Below are 21,590 nucleotides of genomic sequence, written 5' to 3'. Positions count from 1 at the left end.
ACTGCAACTATTGGCATTCAACTCTACTGCCCATTTTGGGACTGACTTAATTTGAATGAAGTATTCATTTAATTTAGCAAGTTTTGGGGGCAGCTAGGTGGTGGAGTAGATAGAGCATCAGCTCTGGAGTCAGGAGGCCCTGAGTTCAAATTTGATCTCACACACTTAACACTTCCTAGCTGTATGATCCTGGGCAAGTCCCTTGACCCAAATTCACAAAATAAAAACAAAGAAAACACACAAGTCTTTGACTTTTCTCCTTAAAATAACTACATTTTCCATTTTTACCATTAGCATGGTACTTTGAAAAACTTACTGAGAAGACAGATATGCCCATTGTGTTATTTACACCTCCAGTCCCTTGGGGATTCTGGATGAGAGTAGTCACACAATATCTATAACTTCCTATGGTCATTAAAGGAGACACACTTTTCGCTTTTTAGAAAAAAAAATGACTTGTCAGATAAAGCTGCTACAAATATTCCTGTGATGGACCCAAAGGTCGCTTACTGTCTTCGATTGCCTTCAGCAGCTGGCATCTGTACTTGTTAGCACGGTAAAGTAGAATTTCAGCACATATGTTCAGGTGTTAGCATGACAAGTGGGCAATTCAACAATATGGTATGTGCAGATAGTAGTTTAGCTTGTATTTCAGTGGATGTGTGGCATGATAAGCTTGTATTTCAGTGGATGTGTGGCATGATAAGCTTGTATTTCAGTGGATGTGTGGCATGATAAGCTTGTATTTCAGTGGATGTGTGGCATGATAAGCTGGTATTTCAACAGGCATGCACCAATTTTTAGTGTGGTAAATTTGTATATTGGTAGAAGTATAACGTTTAGCCTAGTAGTTGGTATTTTAGCAGGCCTGTGTAATGGTTAGCAGGGCTGTGAGGTTGTTGGCAGATTAAGCTGGTATTTTAGCAGGTCCTTGTGGTGGCCAGTGGGGCAAGTGAGGTATTTTAGAAGGAAGGCAGGGGAGTCAAAGAAGATATTCTGTCTGAGATCAGGATGTCTGTGTTGGCGAGGGATAAGGAGTGTGTTAAAAAGTTTTGTACGGCTGCTCATCTAAATGGGTGCTATTTCTGAACTATCAAGTAACTCAGCCAGCCTGGACTTTTTGTAAGTAATGAATTTTACCTTTCCTTTTCCTTCCAACTCTGTACCCCCACACATAATATCTAGGTTAAAGGCTGCAAGCTGTTTTTCCTTTCTATTCTTGGATATATCTGTGTTCATGGTATCATATAGGTAAACCCCTTAAGGGCTAAAACTGGGATTTTTTTTTTTCTCTCCTTTTGCAGTTTGAATGTAACATAATGCTGAGTAGACAGTAAGCGCTTAATAAAAGTTTATAGAATTAAATGAAGTTGAATTTTAAAAGGGGCAATCAGAAGGAAAAATATCCCCTGCCCTCCCACCCCAGGTAGGTTAAAGCCACGGGGATTTGGGGTGGGTGAAGAAAAATGCTCGGTGAGGGCTGGAGGGAGGGGCACAGAGTAGTTACCATTGGCAAGGACACCCCCATCACTAGCAGCAGCGGCAGCCCCGGCACCAGCGGCACCAGCAGCACCAGCAGCACCAGCAGCAGCACCTCCGGGTGACTTCTCAGCCCACGACTCCGCCTCCTGGTTTCTTTCTCTCTCTCTCTCTCTCTCTCTCTCTCTCTCTCTCTCTCTCTCTCTCTCTCTCTCTCTCTCTCTCTCTCTCTCCCACCCAGACTCAGAGAAGCTCAGCAGGCTCTGCTGCAGCATCTCTTCAACACAAAGGCTTGGGAACTGCCAGCAGCCCGAGCAGCCAGCGGCTCCACCTCCAGCTCCCGTGCTAGCGCCCGCGGCAGAAGCGGCGGCTTCCCCTCAAGCCCCCCAGCCCCTCATCCCAGCTCTGGGGCAGCAGCGCTCGGGATTCCCGCCCCTGCCGGTCCCTGCCCTCGGCTTCCACAAACAAGTCACGCCCTCTCCTCCCTCCGCCAGCCCCCAATCCACCAGGAGCAGGAGGAGTGGAAAGGGGCAAGTTGGAGGGAGAGGAGGAAGAGGAGGAGGAGGAGGAGGAGGACCAGGAGGAGGAGGAGAGGCAGAGGTAGGGAGAGCAGGAGAGAGGCCAGAGAACGGGAGAGAACAGCAACGGCGGCGGCGGCGGCGGCGGCGGCAGCGGCGGCGGGAGGGATAGAGAGAGTGTGGGGAGAGCGTGCAAGCGAGCAAGCGAGCCAGCCAGCCGGCCGGTAGAGGAGGCTGAGGGAGCCCATCGGCCCGTCCGGGAGCCGCGGCGGGCACCAGACGGCGGGCAGCAGCGAGGAAGGCGGCAGAAGCAGTGCCCACAGCGAGAGCACTACAGACCTCCCCAAGAACCGAGGGGGCGGGAGAGAGCGTTCCCCTTGCCAGCCCGCTCGCCCGCCCGCCCTCCCCATGGGCTGGCGCGGGCCCCGGCTCGCTTGCTGCGGGGCGGCGGCGGCAGAGTCCCGGGCTCGGGCGAGGCCGAGCTCCCGTCCCCAGTCCCCGACTCCACCACCACCACCACCACCCCCCTTACCCCTGGGTCGGGGTCCGCGAGCGCTACTGCCGTTGCTTCTGCTGCCGCCGCTGCTGTTGCTGCGGACCTCGGCCTTGGCGGCGGGGGCGGCGGCCCCGGGCGCGGTTTGTTGGTGGGCGCCGCGGGGCGCTGGCTCCGTGCGGGAACGAACTCAGCGAGCCGCCGTGGTGATCGAGGGCCAGGTGCCACGCAGGCGACCGCCCGACGAGGGGTCCCTGCTGGACGAGGCGGCCCGAGCCGCTGCCAGAGGGCTGGAGGAGCCGCCCACGACAGCCCACTCGCGCCCCAGCTTCAGCCCCAGCCCCCGCCCCGGAGGTGGCAGCGGCGGCGGCGGCGGCGGCGGGGACTCCGAAGCGCCTTACCTGGTGAGAGTGCGCCACGTGTGGGCGGCTAAAACGGGCGGGCTGAGCCGTGACGCGCTGGTCACCGTGCGCCTGGGCCCGGCCCCGGGCTTGGCCTCCCCATCGCCCTGTGGGGACCCGCGGCCTCCCTCTCCGCCGCGGCGGCTGCGGGAGGACCGCACCTACATCTTCTTCATGGAGCCGGAAACCAACAGCAGCACCGGCGAGCTTCCCGCGGCGTTCAAAGCTTCTTCGCCCCCAGTACCCGCAGGCAGGAAAGTACGGAAGGAAGTTGGGCGACTGCTGTGTGAGCGGTGTGGTAAGTGCCGGAGGCCGCTCGGGGAAAGGTTGTCGGGGGCTCTGTGATGAGAGTGGGGTGATGCATTCTCACGAACTCCCGCCCCGGCTTGGAACGGGTTCGAGAAGTAGATATCTGGCGGGCGATTTCAGGAGCCTGGCCCTTCCTGCAGAGGAACTCCAAAGGCGGCTCTGATCCCTTCTTCTTTGGGATTTGATCCGTGTTGGGGACCAGAGTGCTCTGCTGGAGAGCACCTGGTGCAGGGGCAGAGCTGGAGTGTCCAGCTCCTTAGGTGGGGTGGATCTTGTTCTGCCACTCGGCCTGAGTGTGTGTGTGTGTGTGTGTGTGTGTGTGTTCCCCTCCCAAGGAGGGTTTCCTTTTTCTGCACTCTTAGAATGAGAGCTACAGGTGGCAGGATGGATGGCTGGGAACTGCTCTAAGTAAGGGACGTGGGCAAGAACTGTTGACATTGTGGCACTTCCTAGATGTCCCTGAATTGGAAGCAAGATGGGAAGGGCCAGCTTCTTCCCGAAGTGGTTGTCCCCAAATACCTGAATGTGTCTCCAGAAAGGAGATGTGTGTGTTTGCACATGCTTCGTTCTGTGATGGCCCACACCCAAAGGAGCTTTAAGGATTTTTATTAAACTCTGCAGCGAGGGTCTGTGCCCAGTAAGATGATTTGAATTCAGCTTAAGCATTTTGGGGTATGATGGACTTTTAGACACAAAACTATCACTTTTCCGTGGAAAGGGCTCTTCTTGGGGTAGTCTAGCTCTTTGCAGGCTGGGAAGATTGAGTGGCGAAGGTTTCTTTACAGTTGGGCAGTTTGGGTGCCTTCTTGAGATTCTGTCTGTTATCTAAGTGAGCTTGTGCCTGAGTGTTTTGTTTGTTGTGATTCTTCCATATTTTGGGGGGTGGGGTGGGGTGGGTAGGGTGGGAGTGGGATTAGTGGAATACTGAGTAAGAGAAATTCTCAGTAAGAGAAACCAAAATGATACCGTCACCAATTTCAAATCTTTTTCTCCCAGCTCTTTTACAAGTCTCGCTGATAAGAGTTGAGTTCATTGATTTAAACACACACACATAAGGAGCCCGTTTTTTGGCAGGTAGTTGTGAAGAGGTGCCGTCACTTGTAGCTAGTCGGTGTCTCCCTGTTCTTTTCGTGGCTAGGAGGGAAATTCTCCAGTGTCCAGTTCTTCATCTGAAAACAGTAGTTGTTTCACGGAGACATGTAGGGACTGCACCAATATGCAGGCAGGAGCTGTTTACAGCGGCTAGTGCTGAAGAAATTTGAATGACGCTGGGATTCCCCAATAGGGCTGATAGATGTAAAGCGTGGAAAATCCCCCGCTGGGATCTGCCTCCTCACCGAGCCCAACGCTTTGGCCGGCAGCGTGGTGCCGATTTTAGAATGGGAAACGTGCCTGCTTAATATCCCTGACACCACTGAAAAGAGAGGACTTGTGACCTACTTCGTGGAAAGGCCTTTTCTTTTATTCTCAAAGAAGACCCAGTTATGAATCATTTACCACGAATGGTGGGGAGGGGATAGGAGGGCAGCCATTGCTGGCAGTGACGTCAATGGCCCCTGCTTGTTGAGATTCAAAGTGACATCACTTCAGATTGCTAGGGAATAGCTGGATGTTTTAAGGTAAATTTCCTGTGCTGTTCCTGGACACAGAAAATACATAGGTTCTGTTTAAATTCTGATTTATTTTTGTTTTTCTGAAATGAAATCGTGATTTCTTAGAGCAACTGGTCTCTACTTTGTTGGCCAAAGTGAACGTACAGTTAGAGCATACTGCAAAATGCTGTTAAAAATGACCTGGAAATCTCTCTTCTCCTTCCTCTCTCCAATATACAAGTAGACAATACTAGGAGACAAATAAACTAAGCCCTGCTGTTGCCCAGTGTCTGGATTAACACTGGTGCACTGGGTGGGTGGAAAGGGCTTCCAAGCTCTGTGATGTCATATTAATTTTTTAGGATGTACCTCTGGCAGAGGACCAAAGGGATCAATTAAGAAAAGTATCTTTTGCATTTTAACAGAAAATTTCTGCTTTGGTGAACCCAGAGCAATGTGGATGCATTTTTGTGAGTTTGATCAATTGAATGTAGGAAAAAGTAAGGCAGCTGAATTGGGGTCATCTAAACTGAGGAGAAGGTGGATTTGGATTTCATTGTAACATGAGCAGAGAGAAAGGAAATCTGGCAACAGTTTCCAAATGGTAGTCTCAGTTAAACACGGTTAACCACTGCTTAGAGATATGTTGAACTGCTGGAAAAACAAAATAAACCCAAACATCCAAGGGAAGAGGGAGGACTTGCTGGGAATTGCTTTTTGCTGCAGGCTTTTGGGCAAGGAATAGTGTATTGGAATGACAAGGAAGAGGCTAGAGTGTCCTAAGGGAGAGTCTTGATGGCAGGGTCATGATATCTGCCACACCATGACCTGCAAAGTGAGAGACTCCTGTTTGAAAAGAAGCTGTTCCTTTCTATCCAAAGCAATTTAATGGGTTTAAGGGGAAAAAAAGACGCACATTTTCCTGTTGGTGTCTCCTTCACACTTTGTGCAATACTTTTTATCAAGGTGCGTGGTAAAAATGAGTGCTTTAAATCTCTTCCACCTCTTCTTGTTTTCCTCTTTTACACTGATGCAGATAAATCAAATTTCTCTACCTCATTGCTGCTTCATCAGATGTTTTTGATTTGGTTCCAGCGAATCCCCACCTGCTGTACATTGCAGTATAGACTCCACAAAAACCAATATCCATTGAGGAAGTGAAAATTCCATGCAGACCTATCGCTCATGATTTTGTGGAAGACAGAAACTGCCAGTGGAATCCACACAGATGGATTCTGCTGTTCTATATTACATAGGAAGGGGGAGGAAAAAGGGGCCATATATAGATTTATTTTCATGATATTGACATGTATGTGTGCACGTATGCCCAATCATCTCATTTGATGTTTTACTGTGCCCTTAATTTCTTCCTAATCCCAAGGGTTGACCTTGTGGGTATTAGGAAAAGAGAAGAAATGCTGCAGGAATTTTCCAGCATGTGTCCAAGAACATTATTCTTAATAAAAGGGACATTACAGGAGCAGCAGTGTGGACAGAAGCAGTTTGATTGTCTGCATTTTGTAAACACATGGAGAAATGCATGGTCATTTCCCAAGACAAAGTCTTAGTGTTTGTGATTTTTACCTTTAAAAAATAATCAGCCTCTCATCACAGCTTCTGGGGTGGATCCCAAACACTTTTTAATGCTGTAAAAAAGGGTGGAGTGGTTTGGTTTCACTGATTCTCAATATAAAAATACATATTTAAAAATATTACTTTTATATTTATTACATGAAACCAGATGATTTGGGGAAAATATTGATGAAAAGTAGTCTAATATAATAGATATAAAATAGTCAGTAAAAACAAGCAAACATGGAAACAAATCTCATCTCAGACAAATATTGGGTTTGTGACTCTGGACAAGTCACTTAAGCTTTTAGTGCTACCGATAATTTCTAAGACTAGATAAGTTATGGATGAGTAGTCCATTGGCATTGGTGAAGGGAATTTTTACATTGTGAGGTATTGGAGAGGGAGGGATGCTTACTGAAATAAAAGTTAAAAAATTTTTAGAGGTTTGGCAAAAATGTAATTGGATACAGAATACTTATTTTCAATAATTCTTTATTTTTCATATACACATAAAAATAATTTTCAACATTCATTTTTATGAGACTTTATATTCTAGATTTTTCTCTTTCCCTTTCTCACTTCCTTCTTCCCCAAGAGAGCAAGAAATCTGAGATAGGTTAAATATGTGCAATTCTTTTAAACATATTTTCAAATTTTCATTGTGCAAGAAAAATCAGACCAAAAGGGAAAACACCAGAAGAAAGAAAGAAACAAACAAATAAACAAAAAAGGTGAAACTATTGTACTTCGATTCACATTCAGTCTCCCTACTAGTTCTCTCTCTGGATGCAGATGGCATTTTTCCATCATGAGTGGAAAGACATCTTCTATAGTGATATACACCTATAACTCAAAGGAAAGTCAATTCTCAAAAGATGAAGCCTTAATCATTTAAAGTGTCAAAAGAGTCCCACTAACCTATATATGCTTCTGAAAAATGAGATAGAAACCTATGACTGAGTAGAAGACACTTAATATTAGTCATGAAAGCAATCATCATCTAGATTGATTCACATGCAACTCTCAATTTTTCTTGTGTCTCAACAAATGGACCTAGTTTTCAAGCTATTTGTGTTCTATTGGCAAGGCAAGAAGGAAGGCATCTTTTGCCCAAAAATATATTTGACAGAGGATAGAACATTAAAAACTAGGGGATTGGCTGTCCAAAGGAAGGGACAGCTGACTAGATTCCTGAAGAAAGTTAAGGTTTATGAAGCAGTTGTGAGAAGGGAGGGTATCTCAGGCATGAGGAGCAGCCTATGCAAAGGCACAGAGGTAAGAGATGGCATGTTGAGTTTGGGGAGCAACAAGTTTGTCTGGAATTCAGAGCATGTGAATGGAATTAATGTGAAACCAGTGGGGAAAGGTAGCCTAGAGTCAGACTGAAGCTTTCTGTCTGTGTTCCTTTTTGGACAGTTGCCCCTTACTACTTTTCCGTCCAAATTTTATTGCTTTCGTAATCCTTGTGTCAGAGGCTCTCATAGAACAAAATGTCCAGCCTCACTTGGGAGATTGCCTCACTTTTCTAAGTTGGAACTCTCATCCAGAAAATGTGAAAAAATCTGCAAAAATCACTCATTTAGACCCCACTCAGTACAATGGCATCTGTTTTCTTTTAAGCACACAGTTCACAATATTACAATGTAGTTAAAATGTGACAACATTTTTTCCAATATTAGGAGATAAAAGAAAACAAGATAGCTCTCACTGGAGAACTCTTGGAAGATAAGATTCCTCCACTGATTATCCATTTTGAAAAGAAGGGGTGCACTGCCCATCAAATCTAGTCCTGGTCTGATGATATTCTCCTCCATTATTTCCAGCCTGCATATTCTGTTGAAGTTGTCCTTTGTCTCAGGAAGTTCCAGGTGCTGTTCTCCACTAGAGCCAATATGATTCCTTTTGGACTTTGGTGCCCCCAATATATGGATGCCAGATTGTCTGGGCTCAAGTCTTCTATATCATTGGTTGTGTTCTCCATTCACTTTAGGGGGAATGCCTCTGGAAATTTACATGATTCACAGCTTCCTTGATATAAAGCCAGACCAAAAACCATCTCTAGCTGAGTCTATTCCCTTTGACTAGCACCTCTGTTGTTCTCTGGTCTCCCAGAAATTTATTCTCTGTCCCTCCCCTTCCCTACAGGAATACTTGCTACCAATACTCAGATGAGATATTTTGATGTCCTTTCACATTTCTAGAAGTTTTGGGGTCCCCCACCTAAGGGAACTCCCACATATTCATGAACTCGGGAAAAGAGCCCAAGTTTTCTTGAATTATCCTCTTTGCAGTCTCCAAGATGTTCTAGGAGACAACTGGGTGGACTTATTCAAATTATTCCTGGCTTTTCCTAGCCCTCAATAATGATGCTGGTAATGGGTAGGAAGATTGTCCTGGTCCTCCACCTTGCATTTGCTCAAGGACATTACTCCTTGGGAGAGGAAGAAGGATAGATAGCCCCTACACCAAATATATATTAGGTCCCTTCCAAAAATTTAAATATAAACTTATAGGAAAGCCAAATGCCATCCAAACCTTTAGGCGCCCATCCTTTTCTGATATATATATATATATATATATTTGCTATTATTTTTAGCTCTTGTCCAAATTACCTGATAAATATTCTTTATAAATAACCATTTAAAATGGATAGGAACAAGAGAAATGATTGTCCCTTTAAAAATGGAAACCATATGTTGAGGACAATGTTAGCTCAAGCAACTTAACAAAAATGATACCACAGAAGGACTTTTCTTTAATAGCAGAATGAATGCCTTCTCACGGGGAGATGAGGCATACTTTAATCTTCACATTTCAAAATCAAGATATCTCTGTAGCAGTGCTTATTAGAGAGCCAACTGCACTCTGAATGTGTCAATACAGCTGGTCAAAATCTTAGATGCACCCCTAGACTTTGGGGCAATAGATTTCAAAGAATTAAAGAAAAGAGCTGGTAAATAAATAGATATGTTGATGAAATAGAAAAGGGACCACTAAACCATTCATAAGGATGTCTATGGAGCATAGAGACTCAGAGAATCACATATAAACGTTTTCTATGTTCTATTATATTTTTAATTATTTTATTAAATATTTCTCAATTGCACTTGCCCCAGTTGGCAGTATTGTGGGTCTTGTGGGCAATGTATTTCATATCTCTGTTGTAGGTATCTCTGATCCTGCCATGAAGAGAGCAAAGGTAGATGCTTCATTTTCTCTTCTCTGGGGCTATCACTGATTTTTCAGTCACTCAGAATTTTATCTTTCTTCTGCTGATTCTCTCCCCCACCTTTACATTATTGTGATCATTGTGCATTTTTGTATAACTCTTTTATAGCTCTGTTGACTTATTTTACTATGTATCAGTTTGTGAAAACTTTTTTGAATTCCTCCTATTTGATATTTCTGGACAAGAATTTATTTCATTTTATATGTATATATTGCATATATGCATACATACATTATGTAGGCTAGTATATATAGAACTATAGACATGTATATATATGTATATATATATATATATATATATATATATATATATATATATATATATATCCCCAAATCTGGCCTCAGACATTTACAGGCTAAGTAAGTTTAAGCAGGTCACATAACTTCTCTCAACCTCAGTTTCTTCATCTTTAAAAGAATAATAATTGAATCTACCTCATGAGTTGTCATGAAGACTGTATGACATAGCAAATATAAAGTGCTTTGCAAAACCTCAATACTCTATAAATGGTAGTTAGCTATTATATCCTAATTTTTTGAGCTATTCCCTAATTAATGTGCACCCACTTTGTTTTCTGTTCTTTGTTACCACAAGGAAGCACTTATAATATAAATTCTTAAGTGTATAGTATACCTTTATTTCTGATCTTGACTTCCTTAGGGGGGTAGGTGTCCAGTGATGAGATTGCTGAGTCGAAGAATATGGACCATTTTTAATCACGTTTTATTCATAATTCCAGATTTATATCCAAAATGTTGGAATCAACTCACAGCTCTACCAAAAATATGCTTGTCTTTGAGGAGAAAGATCCTTAGACTGGAAAGAACACAACAAAAATGACTTAATAGGGAGTTAACACCCAGGATAAGTGAAGAGATAAGACAGTATCTTGTTTGCCTTGTGTTTAAGTCACCAAGTCAGAAGAACAACATACTTGGGTACCAGGAGAACTGACTACTGAGTCACACTCAGTCACCTCTGAAAGGTCAGAGGGAATGACAAACTGGGTGCCCATCAATTGGAGAGTGACGAAAGAAATTGTAGGATATGACTAATGGGATATTTTTGTGCCAAAAAGTCATGAATATGATAACTGCAGTGAAACCTGGGAATACCCATCTGAACTGATGCAGAGTGGAGGGAGCAGAGCCAGGAGAATAATTTATATGAAACCTGAAATCTTGTAAAAGAAAGCAACTTTCCTCAGAATTCTGAAATCTTTCACTGTACTGTCCACTCAGGACTTTAGCAGACTGAGGAAGTAGTGCGTCTCACTTCTTGAGTAGAGGTGCAGGATGGGACATTTATCAGAGACCATTGCAGTGGACACTGATCAATTAATTTTGGATATGGTTGGCATATAAATTCTGGTATGATCCTCCCAGTCCCTTTTCTACCAATCCCATACATTCCCAAACAAATGCTCTCCCTTATATAAAAGGCTTGTTAGGTCCAACAAGTTTTCTAGACTCATTTCTCATTGCCTCCATTCCTAAACACAAAATTATAGTTCACCTGGCTTATTTAATTATCAATAAGCATTTATTAAACACCTACTATATATGCCAAAAATTGCATTAAGTATTAGGGATACAAAGCGAATTCCCATGATTCCTGCTTAAGAAACTCACATTCAAATGACTGATACTATAGACAATGATTTTGTATCTGTAAGATATATACAAAGTAAACTGGAGGAAATCTGAGAGGGAAATCACTAGCTGTGGAGATGATTGGCAGAGACCTTATATAAAAAGTAAAATTTAAGCTGAGTCTTGAAGGAAGGCAGGGGAGCCAGGACAAATGAGTGATAGTGAATGATACATTCCTAGTGTGGAGAACCACCAGTGAAAAGGCATGGAGTTGGGAGACTGGAGTTTTGCATTCAAGGAAGTATAACAAGGCCAGTGCCAATGGATTTCAGGATATGTGGAGAGCCACAAAGTTTATGAAGACTGACAAAGTAGGTTCGTAAGGTCTTTAAAACTCAGGGGGCATTATATTTGATTCTCAAGATAATAGGAAGCAACTAAAGTTTATTGAATAGAGGAGCAACAGGGTCAAGCCTTAGGAAAATCACTTTGGCAGATGAGTGGAAGATAGACAGGAGTAGTAAGAAGCTTGACTTAAGGAGACCAATTAGTAAGACTCTGCAGTAGTCTAGAGATGAGATAATGAAGGTCTTAGTGGAAAGAAGGGGACATATACAAGAATTATTGCAAAGATAGACATGACGAGATTTGACAGGTTGAGTATTTGGGATGAGTGCAGAGAAGAGTCAAGGATGATACCAAGCTTGAGTCTGAGAGATTAGGAGCATGGTCATGCCCTTGACATAAGAGAGAGGAAGAAGGGAGGGATTTGGGGAAAAATAGAGTTCCTTTGGATCTGTTGAATTTGAGATGTCCAATTGACAATTGATTTGAGACTAGAAATCAGGAGAGAAATTAGAGAGCTGGATAAATACATCCTAATATCATCTGCAAAGAGATAATAATTGAATCTGTGGAAGCTGATGAGATCACTATATGAGATAGTATATAGAAAGAAGAGGGCTAAGAATAGAATCTTAAGAGACATTGAAGGTTAATGATATGACCTGGAAGAAGACCCAGCAAAGGAGATGGAGAAGAAATAGGTAAAACAAGAAGGAAATAGTGATTAATACAAAGCAAAGGGATAGTATCCAGAAAAATAGGGTATTCATCAGGGTGTAATAGTGCTGAGAGATCAAGAAGGATGAAGATGGAAAAAAAGCATGACGTTTGTTAATTAAATGATCATTTGTAACTTTAGATAAAACATTTAAAATTGAATGATGAGGTTGAGAGTCAGATAGTAAGTGTTAATGGGCTAATGAGAGGAGAGGAAGTAGAAGCAGGGATCATAGATGGCTTTCACAGTGAATTTAGCCAAGAAGGGTAGGAGATAGAGGTCAATAGCTAGCAGGGATCATTAGATCATTTGAAGGCTTTTGAAGCGTAAAGATATATGGTGTTTTTCTGTCTATTCTCCAAAGCTGATAATTAATCTTTCTCCTGAGTGAGAGATGCCTTTTCTTTTCACTTCTGCCTTTTAAAATACCTGGCTTGCTTCCAGGCTCCCCTCTTATGGACAGCCTTATGGAATCCCCTCAGTTGGTAGGTGACTGGTGTTTGCCCTCTTTGCTCAATTTTCCATCCCAATAACTTTTTATCTCCTTTTGTCTTTGAGTCCCTATACAGGGGTCCTCAAACTTTTAAAATAGGGGGCCAGTTCACTGTTCCTCAGACTGTTGGAAGGCCGGACCATAGTAAAAACAAAAACTTTGTTTTGTGGGCCTTTAAATAAAGAAACTTCATAGCCCTGAGTGAGGAGGATAATCATCGTCAGCTGCCGCATCTGGCCCGCGGGCCGTAGTTTGAGGACCCCTGCCCAAGAACATGGTCCCTAGAATGGGTATGTGTTATACACTGTGTGCTTGTTGGGATGAATTCATTGGACACCTTTGGTGCCTTTTGTTTTCTATGGGTGAAAGAAAAACCTGCCCAAATCTCCATGGGTTCTGCTAAAGGTGAGATGAGCTCATTACTTTTTACATACATTAGTTATTGCACTTGATTTTTCTCAGCAATTCCGTGAGGTTGTTAGAGCAAATCTGTTGAACCCATTGTATCAGAAAGAAAACTGAGGTCCAGGGAGTTTTTACACTGCTTGTGATAACAGAGACAGAATTTCACTCCCTGACCTCTGACAGGGAGCAGCATCCATCTGGGATTGAAAGTTCCTTTTGCTTGACAGTCCTGAGTCCAGTCTGATATTGACAGACATCCCCATGGATCTAGAGCGTTAGAGTGTGGTTTGGTGTAGACATTCTTTCTTAAACTTAATGAGGCAGCTAGATGGCACAGTGGATAGCATACTAGACTTGGAGTCAGAGAGAGACCTGTGATCAACCTCAGATGCTTACTAGCTATGTGATCCTGGGAAAATGATTTCTTTCCTCTCAGCCTTGGTTTTCCCATCTGTAAAATGGGTTTCATGATTGTACCTACCTTACAGAATTGTTGTGAGGATCAAATGAGATAACATATATAAAACAAACACATACACATATGTGTAATAAGATAAATGTCAGAGCTATATAAATCCTGCTGCTTATTTTCTATGATTAATAATTATAAGATATTTGACTGATATCATATCATATTGTATTAATGATAATAATAATTAATAATAATGATCTGGGGCCAGTGCTGACTCTTTAGCTGCCTGATGTACATTTTGCACATGGGAAGGATTTCTGAGTTTCTTTGAGCATCCTCTGGGCTTCATGAAGGCCTATGTTCAGATAGCCTTAAATCAGCCATAGCCTCAGATTCATGCCTTTCATGATATTTCATTATAGCCCTTCCTGTTACTCAGTCTTGGGGCACTTTATGTATAATTGAAATCCCCACTGATTTTCTTTTTCTCGGTGTTCAATGGATACAGGAGATGACAACTTATCATTCTCTGTATAAAAATAAAATTTGTTTCCCTGGCCATTTAAAAAAAAAACAGATGAGACCAGCTAGTTCTTGATTGAATGTCTTTTTGGACTAATTGGGTATAGTTGGGCCCTAGGCGGGGAAGTATGGACCTTATTCTTTATTCCAGCAGTTGGTACTTAAGCCTCTGGACCATTGGAGACATTGATGGGTTAATAACATCTCCTTTCTGAATCTCTGAAACAAGATGTGTGTGTGTGGGTCACTTGAGAGGAAATGATTGGCATTGACTTCCTTATGTGGCCCCAAATTTGGACATTTTATTGGGGCTTCAATGACAATGTAGAATTCATGGGCACTGATGCCATTGGACCTTGTTGGAAAGATGAGCTGAGCATCTAATAAAGTAAAGGGAGATCTTGTGATTTCAGAGTCCTAGAATAAGCCCCATTCTGAGCATCAAGGACAAGAAGATTTCTCCACTGTTCTACTTGGGCAAAATATTATGTGTTGGCCAGTCTCTTTTCTGACTTTAGCACAACCCTCTCCAACCCCATATATATCCTGTCATTTTATGTTTGGAAAACATGGTCCTAAGAGAAGGATTATTTAATAACTTGATGCCCTTTGTAAACCCCAAAATCCTGTATAAATGTTAGCTAGCTAACTAGCTACTAGTAGTAGTACTAGTAGTGGTATTAGTGGTGGTAGTGGTATTTGTAGTAGTAGTGGTGGTGGTAATAGTAATAATTATAATAACTATTACTTCAGATTCTACTAGATCCTGGGGATAAAAGCAGTTGCAAGTACATTCTTGGTTCACTCTACTGAAGGGAGATCACCTACCTCTTCCCTTCAGGTTTTAGGAGTACCCCTGAGGGATGAGGTAGGGTGCCTTTTATTTCTAATGTTGTCAGCTTGAACCTTCATTTCAATGTGGTCTTTTCACTGTTAGCTCCCAGTGAGTGATTGAAGCCACAATTCCATTGACCAGTTAACATCGATTAGACTTTTACAGAGGTATTTACCTGAAAGATATGGCAAGAACAGAATTATCAATGTGATAGAAAATTAGTTACCTTAATGATAAATTCATTCCATTTTAAATGTAAGCCATATATATGAATGTTATGGAATATTATTGTTCTGTAAGAAATGACCAGCAGGATGAATACAGAGAGGCTTGGAGAGATTTACAAGAACTGATGCTAAGTGAAATGAGCAGAACTAGGAGATCATTATATACCTCAACAACGATACTGTATGAGGATGTATTCTGAAGGAAGTGGATTTCTTTGACAAAGAGAAGATCTAACTCAGTTTCAATTGATCAATGATGGACAGAAGCAGCTACACCCAAAGAAAGAACACTGGGAAATGAATGTAAACTGTTTGCATTTTTGTTTTTCTTCCTGGGTTATTTTTACCTTCTGAATCCAATTCTCCCTGTGCAACAAGAGAACTGTTCGGTTCTGCACACATATATTGTATCTAGGATATACTGAGACATATTCAACATATATAGGACTGCTTGCCATCTAGGGGATGGGGGTGGAGGGAGAGAGGGGAAAAATCGGAACAGAAGTGAGTGCAAGGGATAATGTTGTAAAAAATTACCCAGGCATGGGTTCTGTCAATAAAAAGTTATAATTATGAAAAAAATAAACGTAAACCATACAGAGCAAAGGGTGGGCTAGCCACAAAACCCCTCGGGGTGGCCACATAGATGTTTCCTTCCAACACTTCAGGAACATATTCTTCCTTATACCCTTTCATTTCTGGGACAGTGGACTCAGAGGCATCATAGTTTGTACATAGGGTTGCTCCCATTAAGATCACATCAAAAAAACTCCCTTCTTGGCTACCAAAGTGCATGTCTTCCCCCATCATTTCTCTGCTTGGTAAATTGCAGTGGTCCCTGATTCCCCTGGACCAAAACTTAACATCTTCTTGACATTCAGCTTTTCCTGATCTAATCCCTATCCAGTTTTCTTCTATGTAAATCCTCTCCTCATATACTATGATCTTAATACATAGCTGATTGCTGTTCCTCATATGATATTCCTCCAGTCTCATTATCCATATCTGTATCTTTGCACTGATTGTTCCCATTCCTCACAGAAGGTGCTCCCTCCTCATCTAGTTTCTCTGGCTTCCTCCAAGATTCCATTTCCATTGTACCTCCTGGAGAAGGCATTTTCTTGTTACATCCTTCCCCAAGTGCCCTCCTTCTGAGGATTGCCTCTCTTTTACACTCTATGTACCTTGAATGTACCTAATTATTTATACATTCACATGAAGTGCTTGACATTGTACCTGGCACATTATAATTGCTTAATTAATGCTTGTTGGCTGTTGGAAGTCTGACACATAGTAAGAACTTAATCCACATTGACCAAGTATATACACAATCCAAACAGTTCCAAGAGAGTAAGACCACTGATATCTTGGGTTTGGGAAATATTAAGAAAGATCTAGAAAAGTAGGTGGCATTTAGATTGTACTTTAAGGGAAGTGGGGGATTCTAAGAGGTGGAAGTGAAGAGGGAAGGTGTCCCAAGCACAAGGGACAACCTATACAATGGCATGGAAGTGGGAGAAAGCGTGTTGCATGTGAGGAACAAGTAATAGTGTCATCTGACACTGTATTAAAATATACCAAAGTTTAATATTTTTCCTGATTTTCAGTCATCAAGATTTAGTTGACCCTGCTTATATTTTTATCCTTGTGACTCTTTTTGATGTCTTTCCATCATCCTCCTTGATGAGTTCACTCAAAATGAAGGAAGTCTTTTCAACATTGTGTGGGGGTTAGCTGACCATCTCTTAGACTTTGCTTTCTCCCCAGGATGGACCTGCCTCTTTTTGCAGTCTCATATCACCTTGATGACATTTTAAAATCTATTTCATGGACACAGTTCGACATGGACATATTATCACCAATTTATATCTGTTACATACTTTAACTACCCTTTGGGTCACCTGCAATCTTGATTTTTCTTTTGGACATTGTGGTGTTCCATGATTCACAAAGTAGACTTTTTTTTGGTCATATTTTATGGAAGGTAGCCCCTGAACAGTCAGTCCCAATGGAAGAAGGATTGCAATAAATGATGATTTCCTAGATGTTCCCGTTTGTGGATGACATTGTGTTATTTAGACTGTCTCCAAAAATTGTGTAGTCCCCTTAATTGGATGACATTGTGTTATTTAGACTGTCTCCAAAAATTGTGTAGTCCCCTTAATTGAAATTTACAAATATTCAAAAAGAGTTTGGCCCAAGAATATATAAATGAAAAACCAAGTGAATGAAGAATGCCTTTTATATATATTCTGACATGCAGTCAGATTGGGGCAGTTGTTGGAACTGGCCCACAAATACATACATATGGGATAGACTCCACAAATGGATAATGAGGTGGGTGCAGAAGTGAACAGGAAGAAGTTAGTGAGCTAAGTTGCCTTTGGCAAATTGCACAGGCAAGCAGCAATCTCAAACATATATCATGATTCCTATTTAAGTGATTCTTGACACATGATCTGAGAGTCCATCTGGGTCCAGGTTTCATGCAAATTTAACATAAATACCTATGAAATGATGCATATATATTGACCTAAATGGTGGTGTGATTAGTAAGCTTCCCATAACTGGCAGTCTTTGAGCAAAATCAGGAGGGAGTGGGATTTTTTTTTTACAGGTACAGGTTGAATTGGAGTCTTCTGGGGTCCCACTCAACTCTGGGATTCTGATCTATTTCAATTTTTTTTTAATTTAGAAAAATCATTTAGCTTAATATTAATATGACTCAAAAACCTAATTCATAAAAAGTTGTGGCTAGGCATTTGAATAAAAGTACAGAAGCTTCTGTTACCACTGCCATTTGTGTTCCCCGGCCTGCCCCCAGAGTCTTTGCAGTTATTGTCAAATTTATGTGTTTGTTCCTTCCATTTGCATCATCAAGAGATGGAGTGGAGACAGTGGAAGGGGGAATAGTGCTTTCTTTGGTTTGGCCTTCTCAGCCATATTGACATTTTCATGGGGGGATTTTTATATTCACACTCCTTGATTTTCATAGTAAAATAAACATACTTAGATCGATATAAATGCTGTTGCCATAATGTGGGATTGAAACAGAATGAATGTACCAAGTATGCACTGCTGTAGGGAAAATGGCTTGGATTTAGAAGCAGATGGCTTTAGTTTGGTCTACTCTAGAGGATCAGAGAATTGGAGCTAGGAGAGAGGGGCCTTGTAGACCATTTTATATAATCTTCTCACTTACTGAAGGAGAAACTGAGGCCCAGAGGGGAAGTAATAATACCAAGAATAGCCAGTATTTACATAGCATACATTATGCGGTTTTCTACAAATGGTGTAGATCATATGCTTGGACAGCCTCCTTCCTTCACATAACAATAAGTAATAATAATAACAATAAATAAGTTAAATAGTACTTTGAAATTCGCAGACCATCGAATATGTATGTTGCATATCTCCTCTCAGCTGATTCTTCACAATAACCCTGTGAGTTAGGGGAGGAAAGTATTGAACTTGGAATCAGGAAGACCTCAGACATTTACTAGCTTTGTGACAAAAAGGGCAAATCATTTCACCTGCTTGCCTCAGTTTCCTTACCTGTAAAATGAGCTGGAGAAGGAAATGGCAAACCACTTCAGAATCTCAAAAAGGAATTATGAAGAGCTGCACATGATAAAAAATGACTGAAGAACAACAACCCTGGGTAAGTCAACAACATAACTCTGCTTCAGTTTCCTTATCTGTAAAATGAGGAAAATAGTAGCCTCATGTTCCAGGATTGTCATGAGGATTAAATGAAGTTACATGTATAAAAAGTTCTGAAACCTTAAATTACAATGTAAATGCTTAATTTGACCATTTTTAATAGAGATGAAGAAACTGAATTTCTAAGAGGTCTAAGGCAAAATTTGAACTCAGATCTCCTTGACCACAACTGTGGCCCTTAAATCCAGTATACCATGTCCCATGAACCATGAAAATATCTTAGAAACGAGCTTCTTTTTTGAGGGGGAGGAGTGTGTGTGACAAAGTATCCTGAATTTAAGCTACCCAGTCACTTGTGCTATTCAGATAACGTGTGACCCTGCTTCCTCCGACCTGTGCCTGTGTGAAGCAGAATTAGGTCTGGATGAGGAGAGCAACACTGTGCCTACCAAATTTTTTAATAAAATGAACTCCCAGTATCTATCCATCAATCAGTTAACAAGCATTCATTAAGCAGGATGCTACCTTGTCTTTTTTGATGCACTCAGGGCAGGGGCTTGTCCTTATTCCTTTGCTTCTACTATAGCACAGCCATTATTATCACTCACCTAAACAATGCTCAAAGTCGTCTAAGTGGTATTTTTGCCTTTATTTGACTCTTCAGTCATCCTCAGTGCTTTTCCCTTTGCTTATGTCTCTTCCTTCTGCTTACACCACAACCATCCTGTTTCTGGCCTTCCCATCCCTCACCTGGATTATTCCATTGATTTTCCTTTTGGTCTCCTTGCTTAAAGTTTCCCTCTTCTCTAATTCAGCTGCCTCACCAGTGCCAAGATCTATATCTTAACACTTCTTCAAGTGCCCTGGTCATATGTCCCCCTGCCCACAAAGCTTTGGTGGCTCTCTATTGCCACTAGAACAAAATCTGTGCTTCTTTGCTTGGCATTTAAAGCCCTCCGTGGTCTGGCTCCAGCCTCCCTTTCCAGGCTAATTACCCATTTCTCCTCCTCAGGGAGGGAATTTCATGAACAGTGACTGTCCTTGAGCTGAGATGGCTGTGTGCCCAGAATGACTCAGAGGGAACCTTTTGGCACATGGAGATTAAAGACAGTCTGACAGACTTCAGTTGCATTGCTGGGGTTTGGGGACCAGGTGGCTGGCTGTTGGGATGCTGTTGGCCAGGGCTGTAGGGTGATTTCCTTCCCATCTAGCCTTGGCTCCATTGCAGGCTCCCTCCAACTTTGTAGGGAGGTGAGGGATATGAGAATTGAGTCTCACTTGCAGATGCCTCATCTTTGCTTCAAGGCCATTTCCTTCCAAGAGCCCGTCTCTGGAAGAGTAAAACTCTTCTAAGTGGATGTTTTTGATAAAAAGAGTAGAAGGAATAAATCATCCAAGACCTGCTGCGTAGGTGCTTCATGATGCCATGGAAGATGCCAGGTTGTGTAAGATGGAACCATGTCAGAGCTCATGAACTTGTTGGAGTCACATAACAACCGTTTCAGTGACTATGATACAAAGCAGCCTTTCCCAACTGCTTCTAACAGTTCTTGTTTTTACAGAGATTTGGAAGGTTTACAAAGCCCTTTTCTCATCATAGACCCATGAGGTATATATTAGAATCAATTCTAGGTAAGGAAGCCAATTGCATGGATTCAGGGACCTGTCCAAGGTATAGAGGATTCAGGGTTCAAATCAAATACGTATTCTTCACCCCTGAAATCAAGATCTCTTTCCACCTCACTTCCTTTCTCAGGTAGCGTGTGAGTTCTTATGGGTACTGTAGGGATTCAAAGGAAGGTGATTCAGGAGAGCTTAATGGAAGGGACAGCATGGAAGCCATATAAGACTGGATAGTCATATAATTGTTTCTTAGATTTGCAGCAATTGTAACTTTTAGGAGGTATCTCTGTGCACAGCTCCAGGGGAATCTACCTAGAAATCCTTAAATCCCTTGTCCATCAGTTGAGATGACTTTGTCCTGACACTGACCTGAATTCTTGGCCAGCTGATGGTCAGAGCTAATTAGGCATGAGCTTCACTTTTAAATGGAGGCTGTTCAGAAATATATGGAGAAGGGATACACACAGATATAGAATTGATACTTCATAGAGAGGTCTGTGGATACATGTGGCTACTTTGTCTTTTAGGAAGGGGCATCTGATGCTGAAGAGAGAGAGAAACTTTCAGGTGCAACAGAAGGGCAGCCTTGCTATATAGAGTCATGGAAGAGAGAGAAAGAAATGCTGAAAGGTAGAAATATGAAAGGGGAAGAAGATTAGCTTAGCAGGGAAACACAACATGATGCTTCAAACAGGCTCTTGCTTCTTGGTGAGGTCTAATCCAAGGTAAAATCCTAGCCATTGTTATAATAGCTAGCATATGTAGTGCTTTAATGTTTGCAAATCAAATTATATATACAATATATTTATGCAACATATTATACATGTGATATATGTAATATATGTGGGCTACATACATGTATATATATATAAATCCTCACAACAAGTTCAGGGGATAGGTGCCATTATTATCCCCTCCTTACAGATAAGGAAACTTTTGAGGCTGAATCAGGATCACACAGCTTGCAGGTATCTGAAAAAGAATTTAAACTCAGACTTGGGACTTTATCATACTACCTAGCTGCCTCAGGACTTGTCCACCTGAAGAAGGATCTAGATTCCATAGGGAAGGAAAGTTCCTTCTTCTAATAAGAATGTCCCACCTAAAGCACTTTGTTTTGATAATTTACAAAAAAGGCCTGAATGTTGCCTTTGAATGT

General features: G+C 42.0%; 1 protein-coding gene across 1 annotated transcript; it reads left to right on the top strand.

Moving 5' to 3' along the window:
• Window positions 1–237: 237 nt before the first annotated feature.
• On the top strand, window positions 238–2,225 carry LOC111721566 (serine/arginine repetitive matrix protein 3-like). The gene is made up of 2 exons (XM_031943541.1): window positions 238–1,122; window positions 1,721–2,225. Exons 1-2 carry the CDS (start codon window positions 1,073–1,075, stop codon window positions 2,223–2,225), a joined length of 555 nt encoding a protein of 184 aa, XP_031799401.1. The 5' UTR covers window positions 238–1,072.
• Window positions 2,226–21,590: the final 19,365 nt, after the last annotated feature.

Source organism: Sarcophilus harrisii, chromosome 6 (assembly GCF_902635505.1).
Source record: "Sarcophilus harrisii chromosome 6, mSarHar1.11, whole genome shotgun sequence".
Classification (NCBI taxonomy): Eukaryota; Metazoa; Chordata; class Mammalia; order Dasyuromorphia; family Dasyuridae; genus Sarcophilus; species Sarcophilus harrisii.
Note: the sequence above shows the minus strand (reverse complement) of the source record. Positions and strands in the feature narration are given on the sequence as shown.